This window comes from Eretmochelys imbricata, chromosome 7 (assembly GCF_965152235.1).
Source record: "Eretmochelys imbricata isolate rEreImb1 chromosome 7, rEreImb1.hap1, whole genome shotgun sequence".
NCBI classification, from domain to species: domain Eukaryota; kingdom Metazoa; phylum Chordata; order Testudines; family Cheloniidae; genus Eretmochelys; species Eretmochelys imbricata.
The window spans coordinates 770,644-794,028 of record NC_135578.1 but is presented as its reverse complement, the minus strand read 5'-3'; the positions used below and the strand labels follow the sequence as shown (position 1 = coordinate 794,028).

At 64.7% G+C, this 23,385-nt stretch overlaps 1 protein-coding gene across 1 annotated transcript in view; it reads right to left on the bottom strand.

Annotated features, from left to right (window-relative positions):
• Positions 1 to 23,385, bottom strand: part of CPNE9 (copine family member 9) — a 46,876-nt gene that overhangs the window by 11,241 nt on the left and 12,250 nt on the right. The window contains exons 3-13 of the mRNA XM_077821630.1: positions 18,034 to 18,080; positions 16,589 to 16,692; positions 12,774 to 12,813; positions 11,963 to 11,965; positions 8,193 to 8,269; positions 2,788 to 2,851; positions 2,354 to 2,457; positions 2,127 to 2,231; positions 1,480 to 1,521; positions 505 to 580; positions 71 to 124 (exon numbers count right to left, since the gene is read on the bottom strand). Of these exons, the coding sequence (XP_077677756.1) occupies positions 71 to 124; positions 505 to 580; positions 1,480 to 1,521; positions 2,127 to 2,231; positions 2,354 to 2,457; positions 2,788 to 2,851; positions 8,193 to 8,269; positions 11,963 to 11,965; positions 12,774 to 12,813; positions 16,589 to 16,692; positions 18,034 to 18,080 (716 nt within the window). The remainder of the gene's footprint in view (positions 1 to 70; positions 125 to 504; positions 581 to 1,479; positions 1,522 to 2,126; positions 2,232 to 2,353; positions 2,458 to 2,787; positions 2,852 to 8,192; positions 8,270 to 11,962; positions 11,966 to 12,773; positions 12,814 to 16,588; positions 16,693 to 18,033; positions 18,081 to 23,385) is intronic.

Genomic DNA, 23,385 nt, shown 5'->3' with positions numbered 1-23,385 from the left:
CCGGGGGCTCTGCCTGGTCGTGGCGGGGTGGGGGCACATTCCCTCAGGGGCCCCGGCAGGTTTCACACACCGTTCCGGAGTTGATGTATTTCTTCTTCTTGCATTTCTTCTTTGGATTTAACACCTGATGGAAGCAGAGGAACAGTTCAGGAACCCCAACATCAGCACCTCCCCTGGCTGTTCCTGACAGCCCCCCCTCCGGCTGCCAGTCCCCCTGGCAGTTCCTGACAGCCCCCCTGGCCACCAGCACCCCCCCACCCCGGCCATCATACTCTGTGAGTTAAATTCCTGAGCCCAGAATCTCGCCTGGATTCTAACCCTGCAGCAAACTCCACAAGAATGAGGCCCCCGCGAAAGCCACCCGAACCGGCAAACGCCCGCCAGCCCAGAGCTGCCCACTGGGAGAACAACTCCATGCCCCAGAGCTGGCCCAGGCCCCCAGCCCCAGTGGGGCTGAGCCAGGCATGGGGGGAACCAGGAGAGCTGGGCAGCAGCAGGCCTCACCTCATAGACAGTGAACTGGCTCTGAGCGCGGGAAAGCTCCCGGTAGCTTGTGGCAAACTCCCCGATGAAATCGTGGCTGTGGGCCAGAGAGCACAAGGCAGGTGTCAGTGGGCAGCACAGATACTCACTCAGCCTGTCGTGGAGGGAGAGGGCGTGGGGGGCCTCGGCCACTATAACCTGGCACACCAGGGGCAGAGCCTGCGAGACAGCCCCCTGCTCCGACCTCTCAATCCCACTCCCCTCCCAGAACCAGAGATAGAACCCAGGAGTCCTGGATCCCAGCACCCCGCTCTAACCGCTAGAGCCCACTCCCCTCCCAGGACCAGGAGAGCCCACACAGCTGCTGGGTGTGGTGCTGTCCCATCTTGTGGCGCTGAGACCACTTGGAGATTAATGAGTCTGCTCCAGCCTTAGCTAAGAGCTGTGTAGCTTTCAGCTCATCCCTTTAGCTCCGGGGGTTTGTCGCCATTCACAGGGAGAGAACCCAGGAGTCCTGGCTCCCAGCCCCACCCCCCTGATCCAACCCACTAGACCCCATTCCACTCCCAGGACTGGGATAGAACCCAGGAGTCCTGGCTCCCAGCCCAGTGCCCACTAGCCCTTGCTCCCTCACAGGCAGGGCAGAAAGGGGGTGGCTGGAGGACGAGAGAAGGGGCAGCCCTGGGGCCCAGAGACAGGAGCCTTCCAGCAGGCAGCCCCAGCAGGGCGGAGAGGTGGGGCCCAGCAGGTAGGGGCAGGAACCCAGCCAGGCCAAGGGCTGCTCCCGCTGGCTCTGGACAGACTCAGGGACTGGCTCCCTGGGCCCCAGAGCGTGGCCAGGAGAGCAGTGGCATGGATACAGCCCAGGGTGAGCCCAGGGAGAGCGAGGGGGAGGGGGTTCTGGCCAGGGCAGGCCCAGGGATCAGGCCTAAGGCCAGGCCGTGGCTGGACGGGGTGGGGGCGGGCACTGGGGACATGCTAGCAGCCTGATCCCACCTTCCATCCCGGTCCCAGTCGTACACGTCTATCTTCACCGTCCTGAAATACAAGTGCGGGTAGCAGGTTAGCAAGCACCCAGGATGGGCCCGGAGAGCCCCACGGGGCCTGGCACCCCACGCTCCCCCATCCCCGCCCCCGTTCCCTGCTGGGGCCCCGCTCCCCCATCCCCGTCCCCGTTCCCCTGCTGGGGCCCTGCTCCCCCATCCCCGCCCCCACTGGGCCCCCACTCCCCCGTCACCACTCCCGGGCCCCCGCTCCTGCATCCCCTCCCCCACTCCTCTGCTGGGGCCCTGCTCCCCCATCCCTGCCTCCACCAGGGATCCACTCCCCTGACCTCACCCCCAGGGCCCCACTCCCTCATCCCTGCCACCCCGCTGGGGCCCCACTCCCCCATCCCTGCCCCTGGGGCCCCACTTCCCCATCTCCTCCCCCGCTTTGGCCCTACTCCCCGCTCCCCTCCTCCCCCAGGCCAAGCCATGCCAGAGAGCTGCCCCTCCTGCCCCCCACAGGACTGGCTCAGAGAGCTGCCCCTCCCCACAGGGCCTGCTGGGCCAGGGAGTTTGCGTGTCTGGGATTTGCTCGCTCTGGCTCTGTGCTTGCAGCCCCCGCCCCCCCCATCGCAGGACACGTGTCTAGCTCCTGACCTGTCATAGTCCCCGTTGCACAAGGCTCGCACGGGGATGGAGAATGGCTGCCACACCGGGTTGAGTGTGTTTTTCACCACTTCTGTCTTGTGGCAAATTGTGAACCTGGAGGCGGCATCAGAGAAGTGGGGCTGAGGGCAGGCACTAGCAGGCAGGAGCCCACCCCAGCTGCCCCCCGCTGGGCGCCCGCCCATGCAGAGTGGGGCGTCACACGGCCCCAAACGTACGTGCCGTCCTCATTGCTGCGGTAGAAGACAAGGAAGGGGTCGGATTTCCCGAAGAAGTCCTTCTTGTCCAGCTTGTTGGCGCAGAGCTGCATGGTGACAATGTCCTGAAAGAAACGGACTCCGTCAAGGCAGGGGTCAGGATCCCGGCAGGGGGTGGGTGGCGAGGGGCAGCTGCCGACGCGGGCAGGCGGCTCGTTCAGAGCCTGTAGGGCAGGCCCTACCGGACCTGGGCCAGCCCACTGACCTGGGGAGAGCGGTGCCCCACCCAGCCCCATGCCTTCTCCACACGCACACCCCTTCGGCCCCCCCAGCACAGCCCCCCAGGTACACATGCCTCAGCTCTCCCCTGCCACCAGCGCCCCTCAGCGTCCCGTGGGTCCCGCAGCCAGCCCGGAGCGTGGGCAGCGTGGCCAGGCCAGCAGAGACGCACTCACCCGGCAGTTGCTGAGCTCCTCAGCCGACAGCAGGATGGTCCCACACTTCTTCCCTGGGACCCCCCTGGGACAAGAAACACCCCGTTAGGCCGGCAGGAGTGGACGGCAGGCAGCCCAGGGCGTGGCTGCAAGGGGTTTGGCTGCTCTCCCCGCCACGTCCTGTCTGCCCCATTTCAGCCCACTGAAGGGCCCAAGCCAATGGCCAGAGCAGAGCACTCTCCCAGCAGGGGGCACTGTGGGGGCAGGGCAGGGTGATGGCGGGGCAGGGAAAGCTCCCAGCAGGGGGTGCTGGGGGGGGCAGGGCAGGCACCGGATGTGGGGGGGCTCCCAGCAGGGGGTGCTGTGGGGGGGGCTCCCAGCAGGGGGTGCAGGGCAGGCACCAGATGTGGGGGGCTCCCAGCAGGGGGCGCTGGGGGGGGCAGGGCAGGCACCGGATGTGGGGGGCTCCCAGCATGGGGTGCTGTGGGGGGCGGGGCAGGGCGCTGGCTGGGGGCGGGGAGCTGACTCAGCGACAGGTGTGGTGGGTGGCGGGTGGGACGCTGGCTGGCTGGGAAGATGGTGGTGCTGAGGAATCGCTGACCTCGGAGCCCAGGGCCCTGCCGTCGCTCGCCCGCACTGCTAGGCAGGCTGCTGGCTGCAGCGGGAGCCATGGCTCATGTGGGGCAGCAGGCAGGGGGCGCTGGTGTCTCCCTGGCCCTCTACGCTGGGCACTCCCCAGCCACACTGTCCCTGGGAGAAGCTGGAGTGTGGCTGGCCGCCCCCGGCCAGGCTCGGCAGAGCCAGACTGCGCAGCTCCTTGCACTGTGTGTGGCTTGTACACCCCTCCCCTGGGCACCAGGGCCTGAGCCTGAGCCGGGTCACGGCCCCCTGCGCCAGGACCTGCAGATTTCAGGGCGGGTTTGCTTGGCACATCCCCACTGCCCTCAGGAGGGAGAGCACGTGCTCTGCCGGCCGCGGGGACCCCTTCCCTCAGGGAGCTGCGCCCCCACAGGGAACTGAGCCCATGGGGACTGGCTGCCCCTCCAAGCCACCTTTCTGCCAGCAGGCAGGGCCAGGAGCCTTGGGGGCAGGGCAGGATGGTCCCTGGGGCTGCGGGACGTTGTTGGGGGTCCCCCCTCAGCCCAGCCTCCCCCAGCTACCCCCTGAAGAAGTTGTCTCACTCCCTTCCTGGACCTGTGTCTGAGTGCGGCTGGCCCTGCTGCTCCAGGCTCCACGAAAGGCCTGCCCAGCCCCAGCCCCCCATGTGCACCCTGGCATGGGCCTGGCGGGCTCAGGGGCCTTTCCCCTCTGGGGGACACGGGCTCTGACCTGGCTCCAGGGCAGGGCCTGGCTGGCTCTAGGGGAGAAGTATGTGGCGGGCAGGGACTGGCTGGCTGGGGGCAGTATGTGGGGGATGGGGGCACCGGCTGGCTTGGGTCAGTATGTGGGAGATGGGGGGACTGGCTGGCTGGGGGTCAGTATGTAGGGGATGGGGGAACTGGCTGGCTCGGGGCAGTATGTGGGGGATGGGGGCACTGGCTGGCTGGCTGGCTGGGGGCAGTATGTGGGGGATGGGAGCACTGGCTGGCTGGCTGGCTGGGGGCAGTATGTGGGGGACGGGGGCACTGGCTGGCTTGGGTCAGTATGTGGGAGATGGGGGGACTGGCTGGCTGGGGGTCAGTATGTAGGGGATGGGGGAACTGGCTGGCTCGGGGCAGTATGTGGAGGACGGGGGAACTGGCTGGCTGGCTGGGGATCAGTTTGTGGGGAACGGGGGGACTGGCTGGCTGAGGGCAGTATGTAGGGGATGGAGGGGACTGGCTGGCTGGGGGCAGTATGTGGGGGACGGGGGAACTGGCTGGCTGGCTGGGGGTCAGTATGGGAGGGACGGGGGGACTGGCTGGCTGGGGGCAGTATGTGGGGGACGGGGAGACTGGCTGGCTGGGGGGCAGTATGTGGGGGACGGGGGTACTGGGTGGCTGGCTGGGGGCAGTATGTGGGGGACAGGGGGACTCGCTGGCTGGGGGCAATATGTGGGGGACAGGGGGACTGGCTGGCTGGGGGGCAGTATGTAGGGGACGGGGGGACTGGCTGGCTGGCTGGGGGCAGTATGTGGGGGATGGGGGGACTGGCTGACTGGGGGCAGTATGTGGGTGACGGGGGGGACTGGCTGGGGGTCAGTATGTGGGGGACAGGGGGACTTGCTGGCTGGGGGGCAGTATGTGGGGGATGGGAGGACTGGCTGGCTGGCTGGGGGCAGTATGTGGGGGACGGGGGGACTGGCTGGCTGCGGGGCAGTATGTGGGTGATGGGGGGGACTGGCTGGGGGTCAGTATGTGGGGGACAGGGGGACTTGCTGGCTGGGGGGCAGTATGTGGGGGATGGGAGGACTGGCTGGCTGGCTGGGGGCAGTATGTGGGGGACGGGGGGACTGGCTGGCTGCGGGGCAGTATGTGGGGGACAGGGGGACTTGCTGGCTGGGGGGCAGTATGTGGGTGATGGGGGGGACTTGCTGGGGGTCAGTATGTGGGGGACTTGCTGGCTGGGGGGCAGTATGTGGGGGATGGGGGGACTGGCTGGCTGCGGGGCAGTATGTGGGTGATGGGGGGGACTTGCTGGGGGTCAGTATGTGGGGGACTTGCTGGCTGGGGGGCAGTATGTGGGGGACGGGGGTACTGGGTGGCTGGCTGGGGGCAGTATGTGGGGGACAGGGGGACTCGCTGGCTGGGGGCAATATGTGGGGGACAGGGGGACTGGCTGGCTGGGGGGCAGTATGTAGGGGACGGGGGGACTGGCTGGCTGGCTGGGGGCAGTATGTGGGGGATGGGGGGACTGGCTGACTGGGGACAGTATGTGGGTGATGGGGGGGACTGGCTGGGGGTCAGTATGTGGGGGACAGGGGGACTTGCTGGCTGGGGGGCAGTATGTGGGGGATGGGAGGACTGGCTGGCTGGCTGGGGGCAGTATGTGGGGGACGGGGGGACTGGCTGGCTGCGGGGCAGTATGTGGGTGATGGGGGGGACTGGCTGGGGGTCAGTATGTGGGGGACGGGGGGACTTGCTGGCTGGGGGGCAGTATGTGGGGGATGGGAGGACTGGCTGGCTGGCTGGGGGCAGTATGTGGGGGACGGGGGGACTGGCTGGCTGGGGGGCAGTATGTGGGGGATGGGAGGACTGGCTGGCTGGCTGGGGGCAGTATGTGGGGGACGGGGGGACTGGCTGGCTGGGGGGCAGTATGTGGGGGATGGGAGGACTGGCTGGCTGGCTGGGGGCAGTATGTGGGGGATGGGGGGACTGGCTGGCTGGGGGGCAGTATGTGGGGGATGGGAGGACTGGCTGGCTGGCTGGGGGCAGTATGTGGGGGACGGGGGGACTGGCTGGCTGGGGGGCAGTATGTGGGGGATGGGAGGACTGGCTGGCTGGCTGGGGGCAGTATGTGGGGGATGGGAGGACTGGCTGGCTGGCTGGGGGCAGTATGTGGGGGACGGGGGGACTGGCTGGCTGGCTGGGGGCAGTATGTGGGGGACGGGGGGACTGGCTGGCTGCGGGGCAGTATGTGGGTGACGGGGGGGACTGGCTGGGGGCAGTATGTGGGGGACGGGGGGACTGGCTGGCTGCGGGGCAGTATGTGGGGGACGGGGGGACTGGCTGGCTGGCTGCGGGGCAGTATGTGGGGGATGGGAGGACTGGCTGGCTGGCTGGGGGCAGTATGTGGGGGATGGGAGGACTGGCTGGGGGCAGTATGTGGGGGACGGGGGGACTGGCTGGCTGCGGGGCAGTATGTGGGTGATGGGGGGGACTGGCTGGGGGTCAGTATGTGGGGGACAGGGGGACTTGCTGGCTGGGGGGCAGTATGTGGGGGATGGGAGGACTGGCTGGCTGGCTGGGGGCAGTATGTGGGGGACGGGGGGACTGGCTGGCTGGGGGGCAGTATGTGGGGGATGGGAGGACTGGCTGGCTGGCTGGGGGGCAGTATGTGGGGGACGGGGGGACTGGCTGGCTGGGGGGCAGTATGTGGGGGACGGGAGGACTGGCTGGCTGGCTGGGGGCAGTATGTGGGGGATGGGAGGACTGGCTGGCTGGCTGGGGGTCAGTATGTGGGGGATGGGAGGACTGGCTGGCTGGGGGGCAGTATGTGGGGGATGGGAGGACTGGCTGGCTGGCTGGGGGCAGTATGTGGGGGACGGGGGGACTGGCTGGCTGGGGGCAGTATGTGGGGGACGGGGGGACTGGCTGGGGGGCAGTATGTGGGGGACGGGGGGACTGGCTGGCTGGGGGCAGTATGTGGGGGATGGGAGGACTGGCTGGCTGGCTGGGGGCAGTATGTGGGGGACGGGGGGACTGGCTGGCTGGGGGCAGTATGTGGGGGATGGGAGGACTGGCTGGCTGGCTGGGGGGCTGTATGTGGGGGACGGGGGGACTGGCTGGCTGGGGGGCAGTATGCGGGGGATGGGAGGACTGGCTGGCTGGCTGGGGGCAGTATGTGGGGGACGGGGGGACTGGCTGGCTGGGGGGCAGTATGTGGGGGACGGGGGGACTGGCTGGCTGGGGGGCAGTATGTGGGGGATGGGAGGACTGGCTGACTGGCTGGGGGCAGTATGTGGGGGATGGGAGGACTGGCTGGGGGCAGTATGTGGGGGACGGGGGGACTGGCTGGCTGCGGGGCAGTATGTGGGTGATGGGGGGGACTGGCTGGGGGTCAGTATGTGGGGGACAGGGGGACTTGCTGGCTGGGGGGCAGTATGTGGGGGACGGGAGGACTGGCTGGCTGGCTGGGGGCAGTATGTGGGGGATGGGAGGACTGGCTGGCTGGCTGGGGGTCAGTATGTTGGGGATGGGAGGACTGGCTGGCTGGGGGGCAGTATGTGGGGGATGGGAGGACTGGCTGGCTGGCTGGGGGCAGTATGTGGGGGATGGGAGGACTGGCTGGCTGGCTGGGGGCAGTATGTGGGGGATGGGAGGACTGGCTGGCTGGCTGGGGGGCAGTATGTGGGGGATGGGAGGACTGGCTGGCTGGCTGGGGGCAGTATGTGGGGGACGGGGGGACTGGCTGGCTGGGGTCAGTATGTGGGGGACGGGGGGACTGGCTGGCTGGCTGGGGGCAGTATGTGGGGGACGGGGGGACTGGCTGGCTGGCTGGGGGCAGTATGTGGGGGATGGGAGGACTGGCTGGCTGGCTGGGGGCAGTATGTGGGGGATGGGAGGACTGGCTGGCTGGCTGCGGGGCAGTATGTGGGGGACGGGGGGACTGGCTGGCTGGCTGGGGGCAGTATGTGGGGGATGGGAGGACTGGCTGGCTGGCTGGGGGCAGTATGTGGGGGACGGGGGGACTGGCTGGCTGGGGGGCACTATGTGGAGGTATAGGAACTGCAGCCCCAGGCCCTCCCCCCGCATGGAGCCCCCAGGAGCAGGTGAAGGGAGGCTCACGTGAGGGGTCTCTCCAAGCGGCTCCGCTGGGATCCGATCACTTCGCCCAGCGCCACGAACGCCTGGCCCAGAAAGTCCTGCCAACAAGGCTCGCTAGTTAGGGCACACAGAGCACTGTTCTTGCCTGCAGGTGGGGAAGGCAGCCCATGGCATGCCTCCAGCCCCCACCCCGGGGTGCCTCCAGGGCAGGGCATCTCGGATCCCCCCACACCCCATCCCAGGGTGCCCCCACAGCAGGGAAGGTCAGAACCCAGCAACCCCCATATGAAATGATGGGGTCAAAATGAGCTGGGACCACTCGAGAGAGATCTCATAGAATCCTAGAATATCAGGGCTAGAAGAGACCTCAGGAGGTCATTGTGACGAAGTGGGACTGTTCTTAATGTTTCCTCTGAATAGTGTGGGGGGTGCCTCAGTTTCCCCTGTGCAGTTCTTAAGTATCTAGGGGGTGGGATAAGGGTGTATGATCGTTGCAGAGCCCTAGAGGGCAGGTGTGTGCAGGGTTCTGGACACAGAGAATGGCCGACACCCTGTTTCCTGGCAACTGATGGCCTGGGCCCTTCCCCCCTGCAAGGTGAGAGCTAAAGGGTTGGAGAACAAAGGAATCCGGTGACCTCCTGGCCTGGGAAAGGGACAAAGCCCAGAGGAGGAGGGGCTGGAGAGAGTTTCAGTTTGGGGCTGGCTGGGACATGGAGTGAAGGGCAGACGTGGTTGTCTGGCTCACTGCCCCCCATAATGGACCCAGCTGAGGGGTCCTGTTCTCTGCACCTACAAGCTCTGTGTTAGACCATGTTCCTGTCGTCTAATAACCTTGGTTTTACTGGCTGGCTGAGAGTCACGGCTGACTGCGGAGTTGGGGGGCAGGACCTTATGGCTGCCCCAGGACCCTGCCTGAGTGGACTCGCTGTGGGAAGCGCACAGAGGGGCAGAGGAGGCTGAATGCTCCGAGGTCAGACCCAGGAAGGGGGAAGCCGGGTGAGCTGTGTGTCCTGCAGACAGGCTGCTCCCAGAGAGGAGACTGCCCCAGAGTCCTGACTGGCTTCATGGGGAGCAGTTCCTGAGCATCGCCAAGGGACTCCATGACAGTCATCTAGTCCAACCCCCTGCTCAAAGCAGGACCAACCCCAACTAAATCATCCCAACCAGGGCTCTGTCAAGTCTGAGAGTCCTCGGAATCCTTGTGGAGACTTCTCTGAAATCATCCACTCAGTAGGCAGCGGCAGCCAAAAAAGTGAACAGAATGTTGGGAATCATTAGGAAAGCGACAGATAATACGACAGAAAATATCATATTGCCCCTATATAAACCCATGGTGCGCCCACATCTTGAATACTGCATGCAGATGTGGTCGCCCCATCTCAAAAAAGATATATTGGAATTGGAAAAGGCTCAGAAAAGGGCAACAAAAATTATTAGGGGTATAGAACAGCTTCCATATGACGAGAGATTAATCAAGATTGGGACTTTTCAGCTTGGAAGAGACGACTAAGGGGGGATATTATCGAGGTCTATAAAATCATGACTGGTGTGGAGAAGGTAAATAAGGACATGTTATTTACTCCTTCCCAAAACACTCCAACCATGGGTCACCCAATGACATTATAGGCAGCAGGTTTAAACAAACACAAGGCAGTGCTTCTTCGCACACCGCCCGCCCAGCCAGTCTGCGGAGGGTGCCACAGTCTCCAGGCCAGGGGGTGCGAAGGCCAAAAGTGTAACTGGGTTCAAAAAACCAACTAGATCAGTTCTGGAGGATGGGTCGGTGATGTTATTGACTTGAACTGGGACCATATAGAACATCGTTGCAACCCAGGTCCCGTAGTGGCACTAAATCTTGTATAAAGGGGGTCAACTAAGGTGTCTCAGACAAGGTGATGGTTTGCTGGTTAGGATGATGCTGTCTGTGTGCGTGTATCATTTTGTAGTTAAAGTTATGAATATTGGCTCTGTCCTGTCTGTATTTCAAACCTGTGCTCTGCTTCTGGGGGACACCCCAGACACGTTGGGGTCAGCTCTGCCTAGCCTGCTGGACGGCCCATTAAGGACCATCAGCGACACAACTGACCCAGTGAGAGAAGGCAGACACGCCTGGGGACTCGGCCAGGCGTGCAGGGACCTGCCTAGGGACCGAACTCTGAGGTGTTTCCAGGCCATGGGATGGGCAGCTTGTCCTTGGGACACAGAAAGCAGAGACCACACGGCAAGAGACTTTCAAAAGCTGCTGCAGCTCCTCCAGCTGGTCTTCAGTCCTGCTTCTGGCCTCTGGAGGGACTTGGCTACCCTGAAGCTTTGACCCAAGGACTGAAAGACCCATCCCAGCTGGGGATGTTCTCCAGAGACTGGATTTGAACCTGTTGTTTATTCCATCCCTGCTGCAAGCCTGACCCAAGAACTTGGCCGTCACTGGATGTCATTGATTCCATTGAACCCGTTCTAGCTCTCGTCTCTGTCTTTTCCGTTTATGAACAAACCTTTAGATTTTAGACTCCAAAGGATCGGCAGCAGCCGATCTGATTTGTGGGTAAGATCTGATTTGTGTATTGACCAGGGTCTGGGGCTTGGTCCTTTGGGATCGAGAGAACTGTTTTTCTTTTACTGGGGTATTGGTTTTCACAACCATCTGTCCCCATAACGAGTGGCCCTGGTGGGGATACTGGGAAACTGGAGTGTCTAAGGGAATTGCTCGTGCGACTTGGGGTTAGTCAGTGGGGTGAGACCAAAGTCTGCTCTGTTTGGCTGGTTTGGTTTGCCTTGGTGGGCACAGAAACCCCAGCCCTGGGCTATAACTGCCCTGCTTTGAGTAGTTTGTCCTGAATTGGCACTCTCCGTTGGGTCCTGCCAGAACCAGCCTCATTACACAGTCCACCAATGGCTGTTAGCCAGGATGGGCAGGGACACAAGCCCGTGCCCTGGGTGTCCCTAAGCCTCCAACTGCCAGAAGCTGGGCATTGGCGACAGGATGGATCATTCGATAACTGCCCCGTTCTGTTCATTCCCTCTACAGCACCTGGCCATGCCAGAGCCAGGACACTGGCCCAGACGGACCACTGGTCTGACCCAGCACGGCCCTGCTGAGGTTCTGGATTCCTGCCTACACCCTTCCAGCCAGAGCTTGCTGCTGAAATGAGGCCAGTGCTGCAGTGGGGAGCAGGTGCTATGAGGCACCCCGATGGGGAGGCATGGGCCATGTCTTGGTTGGCAATCTCCACCAGCCCTTTGTGTTCCGGAGCTGCAGAAACAACGGCCAGGGCCCAGGAGAGGATGGGGAGAGGGATGTCCCCCGGCCGCCAGGAGAAGAGAGGCCTCCCGTGGGGGAGGCCTCTGTGCTGCAAGGGCTCTAACTGCTTCCCTGCCCTGGAGGAGTCGGTCTGTCCAGGGCCCCCAGGCCCTCCCAGCTGGCGGGGGGAGTGGGTGGGGGGGAGGGAGGGGAGGTGTGGGGCACTGCCTGCAGGGGTTACCATAAGAACGGCCAGACTGGGTCAGACCAAAGGTCCAACCAGCCCAGTGTCCTGTCTGCCAACAGTGGCCAGTGCCAGGTGCCCCAGAGGGAGTGAACCTAACATTCAGTGAATCAGTGATCTCTCTCCTGCCATCCATCTTCACCCTCTGACAAACAGAGGCTAGGGACACCATTCCTTGCCCATCCTGGCAACATCCTGGTTCAGTCCCTGGTGACAAACGACCCCTGCCCACCTGGGGCTCCCCCAGCCCAGTCCTTGCTCCCGGCTGTGCTTTGCCTGTTTGCCACGGGGGGCAGGAGAGGCACGTACCTTCTGTGGTCCCAGGGTGGGCAGCAGAGAGAGAGCAGGTTAGACAGGGTGAGGATGGAGCCCGGGCTGCCCCCCCGAGGGCCAGCAGCAGGTAGTGGGTCGCCCCATCGCTCACACAGAGCCACGCTCTGGGCCACAGGCAGCACCGGATCCAGCCAGGCACCCTGGGGGCAGGCTCTGGAGAGCAGCAGGGAGGGGATGCCGGAGAGCTGGTGTCAGAGCCTGGGTGAGTGGGGCCAAGCGGTGGCCAGGGACAAGGCCCATGTTCTCTGTGCCAGACACGCAGTGCAGCTCCTTGGGCACACAGCGCCCGCACTGCGCTCTCCTGCCGGGACCAGACGGCCAGCTGCTCCCGGGCCAGCGCCCAGGGCACTGCCTGGAAACCGGGCTCAGCCCCTGCTTGGCCACACACGCCCTGGGCGGTCTCTGGCCAGTCCCTGCCTCGCCAGGCCGCAGCTCCCATCTGTGCAGTGCGGCTGCCAGGTGCCCCCTACAAACAAAGACAAGCTGCCTCTGCACTCACAGCTGGGGAGACCCTGACACCTCCCGCCCCCCACCCCGTAGGTCACAGAGCTGCAGCGTCTCACTGGTCCAGCAACATGGCAAAACAAGGGACCTGCAAGGCACAAGGGGGAGGGCTGAGCCCAGGGAGGAGGCAGAGCCCGGGGGCTGAGTCCAGGGGAGGGAGGGCAAAGCTGGGGGCTGAGCCCAAGGGCAGGGCTGAATCCAGGAGGAGGGCGGAACCAGGGGCTGAGTCCGGGGGGGCAGAGCGGGGGGCTGAGCCTGCGGGCAGAGCCGGGTCCATACTCACGTGTTTAGAGATGTTGCAGCTCTTGGAGTCCACGTTGTAGCTTGGGGGGAAGAGAGGAGAGCCGTGAGAACCCTGCAATGGGTGCGGGACCCCCACAGTGCTGCTCCAGTCGGAGTCCCGTCCCCCCCGCCCATCAGCCCTCCCCACCCAGGAATGAGCTCTGTCTGGGGCATTGCTGGCATGGTAGTATAGGGCCCCACATGAAGGGCCCTGAGCACAGCCAAGCCCAGCAGGTGATGGAGGCTGGCGCCTGGTGGCTGCCCTGACACCCAGCAGTGCCCGGAGAGGCCTGAGAGCCCGGAGAAGCTCCTGGACCCCTTCTCATAGGCCACTGATCCGGACACACAGCTGGGGCTGCGCAGCTCAGCGACTGGGAGCACCGCTCCGGCCAAGGACAAGCACCGGCTCCTGCGGTGTCCTCCGGCCACTGGAAGCTGGGTCCTCCTGGAGTTCCCGAGCTGCGCTGGGCACTGCACAGACAGATCAGAGACAGGCCCAGATGTGCCCCCTGGCACCAGACACAGCTGTTCTCCAGCCCCCACCATCTCATGTTCTCGCCCACCCCGGGCGCTGCTGGGTGTTCGCACCACTGGGCTCCTACCCTGAGTTCCAGGGTCATGACGACTTCAGGCCGGCCCCTGTTACACGCTGGCCCGAAGAGCTTCTGCTTCTGCCTACGGCAGAGTCAGGAACCCTGGGAGCAGCATGGCAAACGCCCTGCCTTGCTGCAGCCAGCCCGCCATGCCACCCCCCACCGCCACGCCACCCCCACCGCCACGCCACCCCCCACTGCCACTACCACTCCGCCACGCCACCCCGCCACACTGCAACCGCCACGCCACCCCGCCATGCCACCCCCCACCGCCACGCCACCCCACCGCCACGCCACCCCGCCACGCCACCCCCCACCGCCACGCCACCCCCCACCGCCATGCCACCCCCACCGCCACTACCACCCCGCCACGCCCCCCCGCCCCCCACCGCCACTACCACCCCGCCACGCCACCCCCCACCGCCATGCCACCCCCACCGCCACTACCACCCTGCCACGCCACCCCCCACTGCCACTACCACCCCGCCACGCCACCCCCACCGCCACTACCACCCCGCCACGCCACCCCCACCGCCACGCCACCCCCCACCGCCACTACCACCTCGCCACGCCACCCCCCACCACCACTACCACCCCGCCACGCCCCCCCGCCCCCCACCGCCACTACCACCCCGACACGCCACCCCCCACCGCCACTACCACCCCGCCACGCCACCCCCCACCGCCATGCCACCCCCACCGCCACTACCACCCCGCCACGCCACCCCCCACCGCCACTACCACCCCGCCACGCCACCCCCCACCGCCATGCCACCCCCACCGCCACTACCACCCCGCCACGCCACCCCCCACTGCCACTACCACCCCGCCACGCCACCCCGCCACGCCACCCCCACCGCCACTACCACCCTGCCACGCCACCCCCCACCGCCACGCCACCCTCACTGCCACGCCACCCCCACCGCCACTACCACCCCGCCACACTGCAACCGCCACGCCACCCCCCACCGCCACGCCACCCTGCCACGCCACCCCCCACCGCCACTACCACCCCGCCACGCCACCCCCCACCGCCATGCCACCCCCCACTGCCACGCCACCCCCACCACCACTACCACCCCGCCACGCCACCCCCCACCGCCATGCCACCCCCCACCGCCAATACCACCCTGCAATGCCACCCCCCACCGCCACTACCACCCCGCCACACCACCCCGCCACGCCACCCCCCACCGCCACTACCACCCCGCCACGCCACCCCCCACTGCCACTACCACCCCGCCACACCACCCCGCCATGCCACCCCGCCACACTGCAACCGCCACTACCACCCCGCCACACCGCCCCCACCGCCACGCCACCCCCCACCACCACTACCACCCCGCCACGCCACCCCCCACCGCCACTACCACCCCACCACACCACCCCGCCACACTGCAACCGCCACTACCACCCCGCCACGCCACCCCCCACCGCCACGCCACCCCCCACCGCCACTACCACCCTGCCACGCCACCCCCCACCACCACGCCACCCCCCACCGCCACTACCACCCCGCCACGCCACCCGCCACGCCACCCCCCACCGCCACTACCACCCCGCCACTACCACCCCCCACTGCCACTACCACCCCGCCACACCACCCCGCCATGCCACCCCGCCACACTGCAACCGCCACTACCACCCCGCCACACCGCCCCCACCGCCACGCCACCCCCCACCACCACTACCACCCCGCCACGCCACCCCCCACCGCCACTACCACCCCGCCACACCACCCCGCCACACTGCAACCGCCACTACCACCCTGCCACGCCGCCCCCCACCGCCACGCCACCCCCACCGCCACTACCACCCCGCCACGCCACCCCGCCACACTGCAACCGCCACTACCACCCCGCCACGCCACCCCCCACCGCCACGTCACCCCCCACCGCCACTACCACCCTGCCACGCCACCCCCCAGCGCCACGCCACCCCCCACCACCACTACCACCCCGCCACGCCACCCCCCACCGCCACTACCACCCCGCCACGCCACCCCGCCACACTGCAACCGCCACTACCACCCCGCCATGCCACCCCGCCACGCCACCCCCCACCGCCACTACCACCCCGCCACGCCACCCCGCCACACTGCAACCGCCACTTCCACCCCGCCACGCCACCCCCCACCGCCACTACCACCCCGCCACACCACCCTGCCACACTGCAACCGCCACTACCACCCCGCCACGCCGCCCCCCACCGCCACGCCACCCCGCCACGCCACCCCCCACCACCACGCCACCCCCCACCGCCACTACCACCCCGCCACGCCACCCCGCCACACTGCAACCGCCACTACCACCCCGCCACGCCACCCCCCACCGCCACGTCACCCCCCACCGCCACTACCACCCTGCCACGCCACCCCCCACCGCCACGCCACCCCCCACCACCACTACCACCCCGCCACGCCACCCCCCACCGCCACCCCGCCACACTGCAACCGCCACTACCACCCCGCCATGCCACCCCGCCACGCCACCCCCCACCGCCACTACCACCCCGCCACGCCACCCCACCACACTGCAACCGCCACTTCCACCCCGCCACGCCACCCTTCACCGCCACACCACCCCTCACCGCCACTACCACCCCGCCACGCCACCCCCCACCGCCACTACCACCCCGCCACGCCACCCCGCCACACTGCAACCGCCACTACCACTCCGCCACGCCACAGCCGCTCCGCCATGCCACCCCGCAGCCACCCTGCCACGTCCCAGGACACTGCAACTGTCCTGCCGTGTCACACCATGGCCACCACGTCTGTCATACCACAACCGCCCCAGAGCTCTGCAACCCCACCTCCAGTTTCCCCAGTCAGGACTCCACTTTGGCCCGGTTGGCAGCCACACCACAAATCACCTGGTCTCCAACTAAGAGCCAAGTGGGAAAGCAGGGAGTGAGCAGAGCCAAGGCAGGGTGGGGAGGGGGACCAGGTGTGGGGGGAGCCAAGATGGGATTGGGGAGGGGAACTGGGCAGGTGGGACCTGAGGCAGGGCAGGGGGGCCAGGCAGGAGGAGCCAAGGCAGGGTGAGGGAGGGAGACCTTGTGTGGGGATCAGAGGAAGAGCAGGGGGACGCCGATCAGGTGGGGGAGGGGAGCAGGCAGGGGGAAGCAGAGGTGGGACAGGACAGGGGAACTGGGCAGGGGGGAGCCGAGGCAGGGTGGGGGAGAGGCATCAGATGGAGGAGGGGGAGCAGGTTTCACTCACACATCAAAGCGCAGATTCTGCTTCTCTTCAAAGAAATAATCAAGGACGAACTTGCGGACGAAGTCGGGGTTCAGGGTGTTGTCAATCACTTCGGTGCGTCCAAACTGAGGGGAGAAGGGGGTGAGGGGACAGCACCCAACCCAGAGGGGCCACCTGGGGCCACGTGGCCATGGCCCTGGGGTCCCAGCATGTATGTGAGGAAGGGGCTATCCCCCAGAGCCCCTCGTTTAATTTCTGCTGCCTCCCTGGCCTGTAATCCAGATTCCCTGGGATTAAGGCCAATGGCAGAGCCAGATCATTAGTGTGGGAGCAGGTGGCCATATGGGCCTGTTTAGCAGAGCCGGGGATTAGGTGGCCCTGGCTGGGAGCCCCCGCAGGGATCGGAGTGGGGCAGGCCCAGCCCCGCAGCAAGGGGGCGCTGTGTAACCCCCGGCCAGGCCAGGGGCCGCGCTGTTGCTCCTGAGCCGGTGCCCGGAGTGCAGGGACGCGTGGAGCTATGGGTGGGCGCTGCTCAGACTGGCTAGTGGAGCAGGGGCAGCCCCCAGCAAGAGTCTATTCCGGTCCCTGGGCAGCCCAGCCCCGAGGCCCCACCTCTGACTGATCTGTGCTGGGCCGAGGACGGACTGGAAATCCCCAGGCCTGCAGGGCTCAGCCCTGGCTCGGGGGGAGCACAGGAGACTTTGCTTCTGGCCACTCAGCCCTCCCCACCCCGTGACCTGAGCCCAGGGCAGGAGCCTGGGGCTGCCCTCCCCCGTCAGGGCCACTGGTGGAGCCCCTGCCCCGACACAGCAGGGCGCATGGTGCTGGCACAGGGGAAGGAGACGCCCTGCAGCAAAGCTGAGAACTAGCCCCCACCTGAAGCGAACAGGCTGCCAGACGGGCAGCTCAGTGGTGCAGAGGAGGGGGCCCAGGCTGCTCACTGCACTGCGAGCTGCCCGCTCTGCTGCCAACACAGCACCCTCGGGGTGACCGGGGAGCCAGCGGCCCTGCTCAGTGGCCAGGCCCAGGGCTATGAAGGAGTGAGACAAGGAACCCTCTCTGAAAACGACTCAGAGCCACTGGGCTTGGGGCTGGGCTCCAGGGGAGGGGGAGGAGACAAGGTCAGGTGGCTAAGTCCCACCCTGGACTTCCAGCCGGTCGGTGGCCAGCTGGCCGAGAGGTGGGTGCTCAGCTCTGCTAGCTCCTTGACAAAGACTCAGCCATGGCAGATGAGCCCACTGACTTGCTTGGGGGTGGGGGGCACAGGGCTAGATGGGCGCATTGGCAGTGGAGCTGGGGTGGCAAGCGGGTCTCCCAAGCCCCCCATAAGGAGCCCAGGGCAGCAGAAGGTCTTTGCCCTTCTCATGCCCGGCCTGTGCCAGAGCAGGACAAACATCGACCCCTGCTGCAGCGGGGGCAGAATGCTGGCTCCGGGCACTGGGACGGGCCCCACTGCGCTCACTCACCTCCCTCCACTCCTTGCTGCCGCTCCCATGGATGAACAGAACCACTACTGCAGAGAGGAGAGCGCGGGGTTAATGACTGCCTCTGCATCAGAAGCAACCCCATCCCACTGCATGTCTCTCACACTGCATCCGCCAACACAGCCATCCCACTGCATGCCGCACACACTGCACCCCTGAAACACCCCATCCCACTGCATGCCTCACACACTGCACCCCCGAAACACCCCGTCCCACTGCATGCCTCACACACTGCACCCCCGAAACACCCCGTCCCACTGCATGCCTCACACACTGCACCCCTGAAACACCCCATCCCACTGCATGCCTCACACACTGCACCCCTGAAACACCCCGTCCCACTGCATGCCGCACACACTGCACCCCTGAAACACCCCGTCCCACTGCATGCCGCACACACTGCACCCCCGAAACACCCCGTCCCACTGCATGCCTCACACACTGCACCCCCGAAACACCCCGTCCCACTGCATGCCTCACACACTGCACCCCCGAAACACCCCGTCCCACTGCATGCCTCACACACTGCACCCCCGAAACACCCCGTCCCACTGCATGCCTCACACACTGCACCCCTGAAACACCCCGCACCACTGCATGCCTCACACACTGCACCCCTGAAACACCCCGTCCCACTGCATGCCGCACACACTGCACCCCTGAAACACCCCATCCCACTGCATGCCGCACACACTGCACCCCTGAAACACCCCATCCCACTGCATGCCTCACACACTGCACCCCTGAAACACCCCATCCCACTGCATGCCTCACACACTACATCCGCCAACACACCCATTCCACTGCATGTCTCTCACACTGCACCCCTGAAACACCCCATCCCACTGCATGCCTCACACACTGCACCCCCGAAACACCCCGTCCCACTGCATGCCACACACACTGCACCCCTGAAACACCCCATCCCACTGCATGCCGCACACACTGCACCCCCGAAACACCCCGTCCCACTGCATGCCTCACACACTGCACCCCTGAAACACCCCATCCCACTGCATGCCTCACACACTGCATCCGCCAACACACCCATTCCACTGCATGTCTCTCACACTGCACCCCCGAAACACCCCATCCCACTGCATGCCTCACACACTGCATCCGCCAACACACCCATTCCACTGCATGTCTCTCACACTGCATCTGCTGACACACCCCATCCCGCTGCATGCCGCACACACTGCACCCCTGAAACACCCCATCCCACTGCATGTCTCACACACTGCATCCGCCAACACACCCATTCCACTGCATGTCTCTCACACTGCATCTGCTGACACACCCCATCCCGCTGCATGCCTCACACACTGCACCCCCGACACACCCCATCCCGCTGCATGCCTCACACACTGCACCCCCGACACACCCATTCCACTGCATGTCTCTCACACTGCACCCCTGAAACACCCCGTCCCACTGCATGCCTCACACACTGCATCCGCCAACACACCCATTCCACTGCATGTCTCTCACACTGCACCCCCGAAACACCCCGTCCCACTGCATGCCTCACACACACTCCCCCATGGCACACACACCTCATGTACCTGCCACTGTGCATGCATACTTTGCACATCACAGTGAGTATACACACACCTCACTGCACATACACACCTCGCACCTACACATTGCACACCCCACTCCTCTGTGCACACACTGCATGTGCACTCCACCACCACACACTCGCACATGCACACCTCATGGACACCATCCCACTGCACATGCACATCCCATCCCATCTATGATGCAGCAGGGACTGAGTGGGGCGGATTGAACTAGGAATGTGGCAGGGGAGTTTACTGGGACTGTCTGATCGGTGATGAGATGGCAGGGAGTGACTTCACTGCCTGGGATGATACCTGAGTCTGTAACCTGAGTTGGGAGGGGGGTTGGGTCCAGGTGACACCTTCCACCTGGGGAAACTGGACAAAGGCTGAAGGAGGAACTGGGGGGAGGCTGGGGGAGTTGGCTGGAGGGGGTTTCAGTTTTTGGAGTGGGCTGGGGAAGAGGAAAGAGTCGCAGAGCGGGGGTCTAAGCGCTCTGCCCCCCAGAAGGGCCTGACTAAGGGGTCCTGTTTATGCCTGCAAGCTCTGGTCTGGACTGTTTTCCTGTCATCTCTAATAAACCTTCTGTTCTACTGGCTGGCTGAGAGTCACGGTGAATCACAGGAAGTGGGGGTGCAGAGCCCTGACCTCCCCAATCTCCATGACAACTGCTGTCAGAGGTGGGATCTACTGCACCCCGTGGATGGTGCTTCCTGCAGTAAGTGACTGGGGAGCAGTAAAACGAAGGGGGATTGACAGGTACCAGGCGTGCTGAAGAGTCAGAGAGGAGTGGGTTTGGGGGGCGAAGGAGCTATGCTTAACCCCTGGGAGTGTGTGACCAGCAACAAGGACTGTTGCAATAATGGGGTCCCCTTGGACACTGCAGTGAGCAGTCTCAGGGGTCGAGGAGTCTGTGGCTTGACCTTGGAAGAGGGGTGGTGACCTGGAGAAGGGTTGGCACAGTAGGGGTTCCTCCTGGACACTGCAGCTCGAGCACCCAGGCCTGCTCGTGGCCATCAGGGAGATGTACGCTAAGCGCCTTAAGAGCAACCTGGTGGAGCTGAGCAGGCAGAGGGGGCTGCACATTGGAAGGCTCACCAAAGAACACCTGATTGCCCAGCTGGAGGAGGAGGATCGCTCGGATGCACCGATCCCTGCCTCTGAGGGAAGCAGCCTAGCAGATGCAACGTGGGCCCTGGTGCCTGACCCGGCTGGGAGAGGTCAGATTGCAGCCAAGGGCATCCCGAGACCCCCCTACCTATGCCTAGGGGAGGGGCTGGGAGGAGCCCAGAGAATACCGAAGGCACCCTGACCCAGCAGCCAGCAGGGGATCCTCCGGCGGAGTTCTCCATCCCTGGAGCTGAGGCGGCTGGAATGGGAGAGGGAGATAAAATTGAGAGAGTTGGAAGATCGCGAAAAAGTGTGAGAGGGTCGCGAAAGGCAGCATCAGCATGAGCTGGAGGAATGGGAAAAGCAGCATCAGCATGAGCTGGAGAAACGGGAAAAGCCGCATCAGCATGAGCTGGAGTTGGCAAGGCTGAGGAGCAGCGAGGCCCCGGCTTTGGTGAGTGAGGGGGGACCCAGGACTGCATGGAGATTTGATAAGTGCGTCCTGGCCCAGCATAAGGAGAGGAGGACATCGATAGCTTCCTGAATGCCTTTGAGAACGCCTGTGAGATTCACAGGGTTGACCCAGCAGACAGGCTCCAGTTTCTCACCCCCTTACTGGACCCCAAACCCGTGGAGGTGTACAGCCGAATGAAAGGGGCAGAGGTAGGGGACTATGAACTGTTCAAACAGGCCCTGCTCTGTGAGTTTGGGCTGACCCCCGAGATGTACCAGAGAAGGCTCTGGAGTCAGCATAAAATGCCTGAGGGCACATATCTACAACTGGCCCTCCAGATGCAGGGATATGCCTGCAAGTGGGCAGATGGGGCCCGGACGAAGGAGGACCTGCTCGACCTAATTGTTCTGGAGCAACTGTATGAACAGTGCCCTTCCGACCTGAGGCTGTAGCTGGTGGACAAAAAGCTGGAGAACCCCCAGCACGCAGGGCAGCTGGCCGACGAGTTTGTGAACAGTCGGTCGGGGAGTGGCAGGGAGGAACCCCAAACGAAGAGGCCCCCCACGATGCAGAGAGAGAGAGTCACCATGGGACCTCCCAAAGGGGGAATGTAGAGCACCCCATCCCAAGGGGAACATCCAGCATCAGGACCAACCGAACCACTTGAGGGGACCAATGGGACCTGAGCTGCTATCACTGTGGCCGGAAAGGCCACATACAGACCCAGTGCCCCAAGCTCAGGGGCAGTCTGAGCAGACCGAACCCACACAGGGTTAACTGGGTAGGGACCCAGCTGGACGAGGAGCAGGCTTCCCAGGCAAGGGAGGCTGGCAGCTTACCAACTGCGCAGGAGGAAAGAGTACCCCAGACCAGCTCCTCTGGGGCGCTGGATGCCCCGGGCTCAAGGTTCTCAGTTTACAGGGTGGGCGCGGGGCTGTCCCTCTGGAGCGAGTGCCTTGTTCCCCTGGAGGTGGATGGGAGGAAGGTCAATGGATACTGGGATATGGGCGCGGAGGTGACGCTGGCCCGGCCCGAGGTGGTGGCCCCAGATCGGATGGTGCCCAACACCTACCTGACCCTGACGGGGGTGGGTGGGACCCCATTTAAGGTGCCCGTGGCAAGGGTACACCTGAAATGGGGGGCCAAGGAGGGCCCCAAGGACGTGGGGGTACACCACCATTTGCCCGCTGAAGTTTTGATGGGGGGAGACCTAGAGGACTGGCCAAGCAACCCCCAGAATACCCTGGTCGTGACCCATATCCAGAGCTGGCGAGGGGCACTGTGCCCTGACCGTGGGGAGGGTACCACACCGGAGGCGCAGGACCCTACCCTGGTGGGGAGGGAGCGCCGAGGGGCACGGCTCAGAGAGGCGGAGGCCTCAGACCTGGCCACTGAGGGGGAACCGGGCCCCATCCCTTCCCCAGCCGCTGAGTTCGAGGCCGAGTTGAGGAAAGATCCCTCCTTGTGGAAGCTCAGGGACCTGGCCGACCTCAGGGTGGGACGGACCATGAGGAGAGGCTGCCAGGAGAGGTTCCTGTGGGAGAAGGGGTTCCTGTACCGAGAATGGGCTCCCCCAGGGGAAGTGGAGTCCTGTGGGATCAGGAGGCAGCTGGGGGTCTCCCAGAAGTATCGCCGCAAGCTCCTGTACCTGGCCCATGACATCCCCCTCGCAGGGCACCAGGGAATCCAGCGCACCCGGCAGAGGTTGCTACAGAACTTTTACTGGCCCGGGGTCTTCACCACGGACCAGCAGTATTGCCGATCCTGCGATCTTGTTCCTTGACTTTAGCAAAGCTTTTGACACGGTCTCCCACAGTATTCTTGCCAGCAAGTTAAAGAAGTATAGGCTGGATGAATGGACTATAAGGTGGATAGAAAGCTGGCTAGATTGTCGGGCTCAACGGGTAGTGATCAATGGCTCCATGGCTAGTTGGCAGCCAGTATCAAGTGGAGTGCCCCAAGGGTCGGTCCTGGGGCCGGTTTTGTTCAATATCTTCATAAATGATCTGGAGAATGGCATGGATTGCACCCTCAGCAAGTTTGCAGATGACACTAAACTGGGAGGAGAGGTAGATATGCTGGAGGGTAGGGATAGGATACAGAGGGACCTAGACAAATTGGAGGATTGGGCCAAAAGAAATCTGATGAGGTTCGCAACGACAAGTGCAGAGTCCTGCACTTAGGACGGAAGAATCCCATGCACCGCTA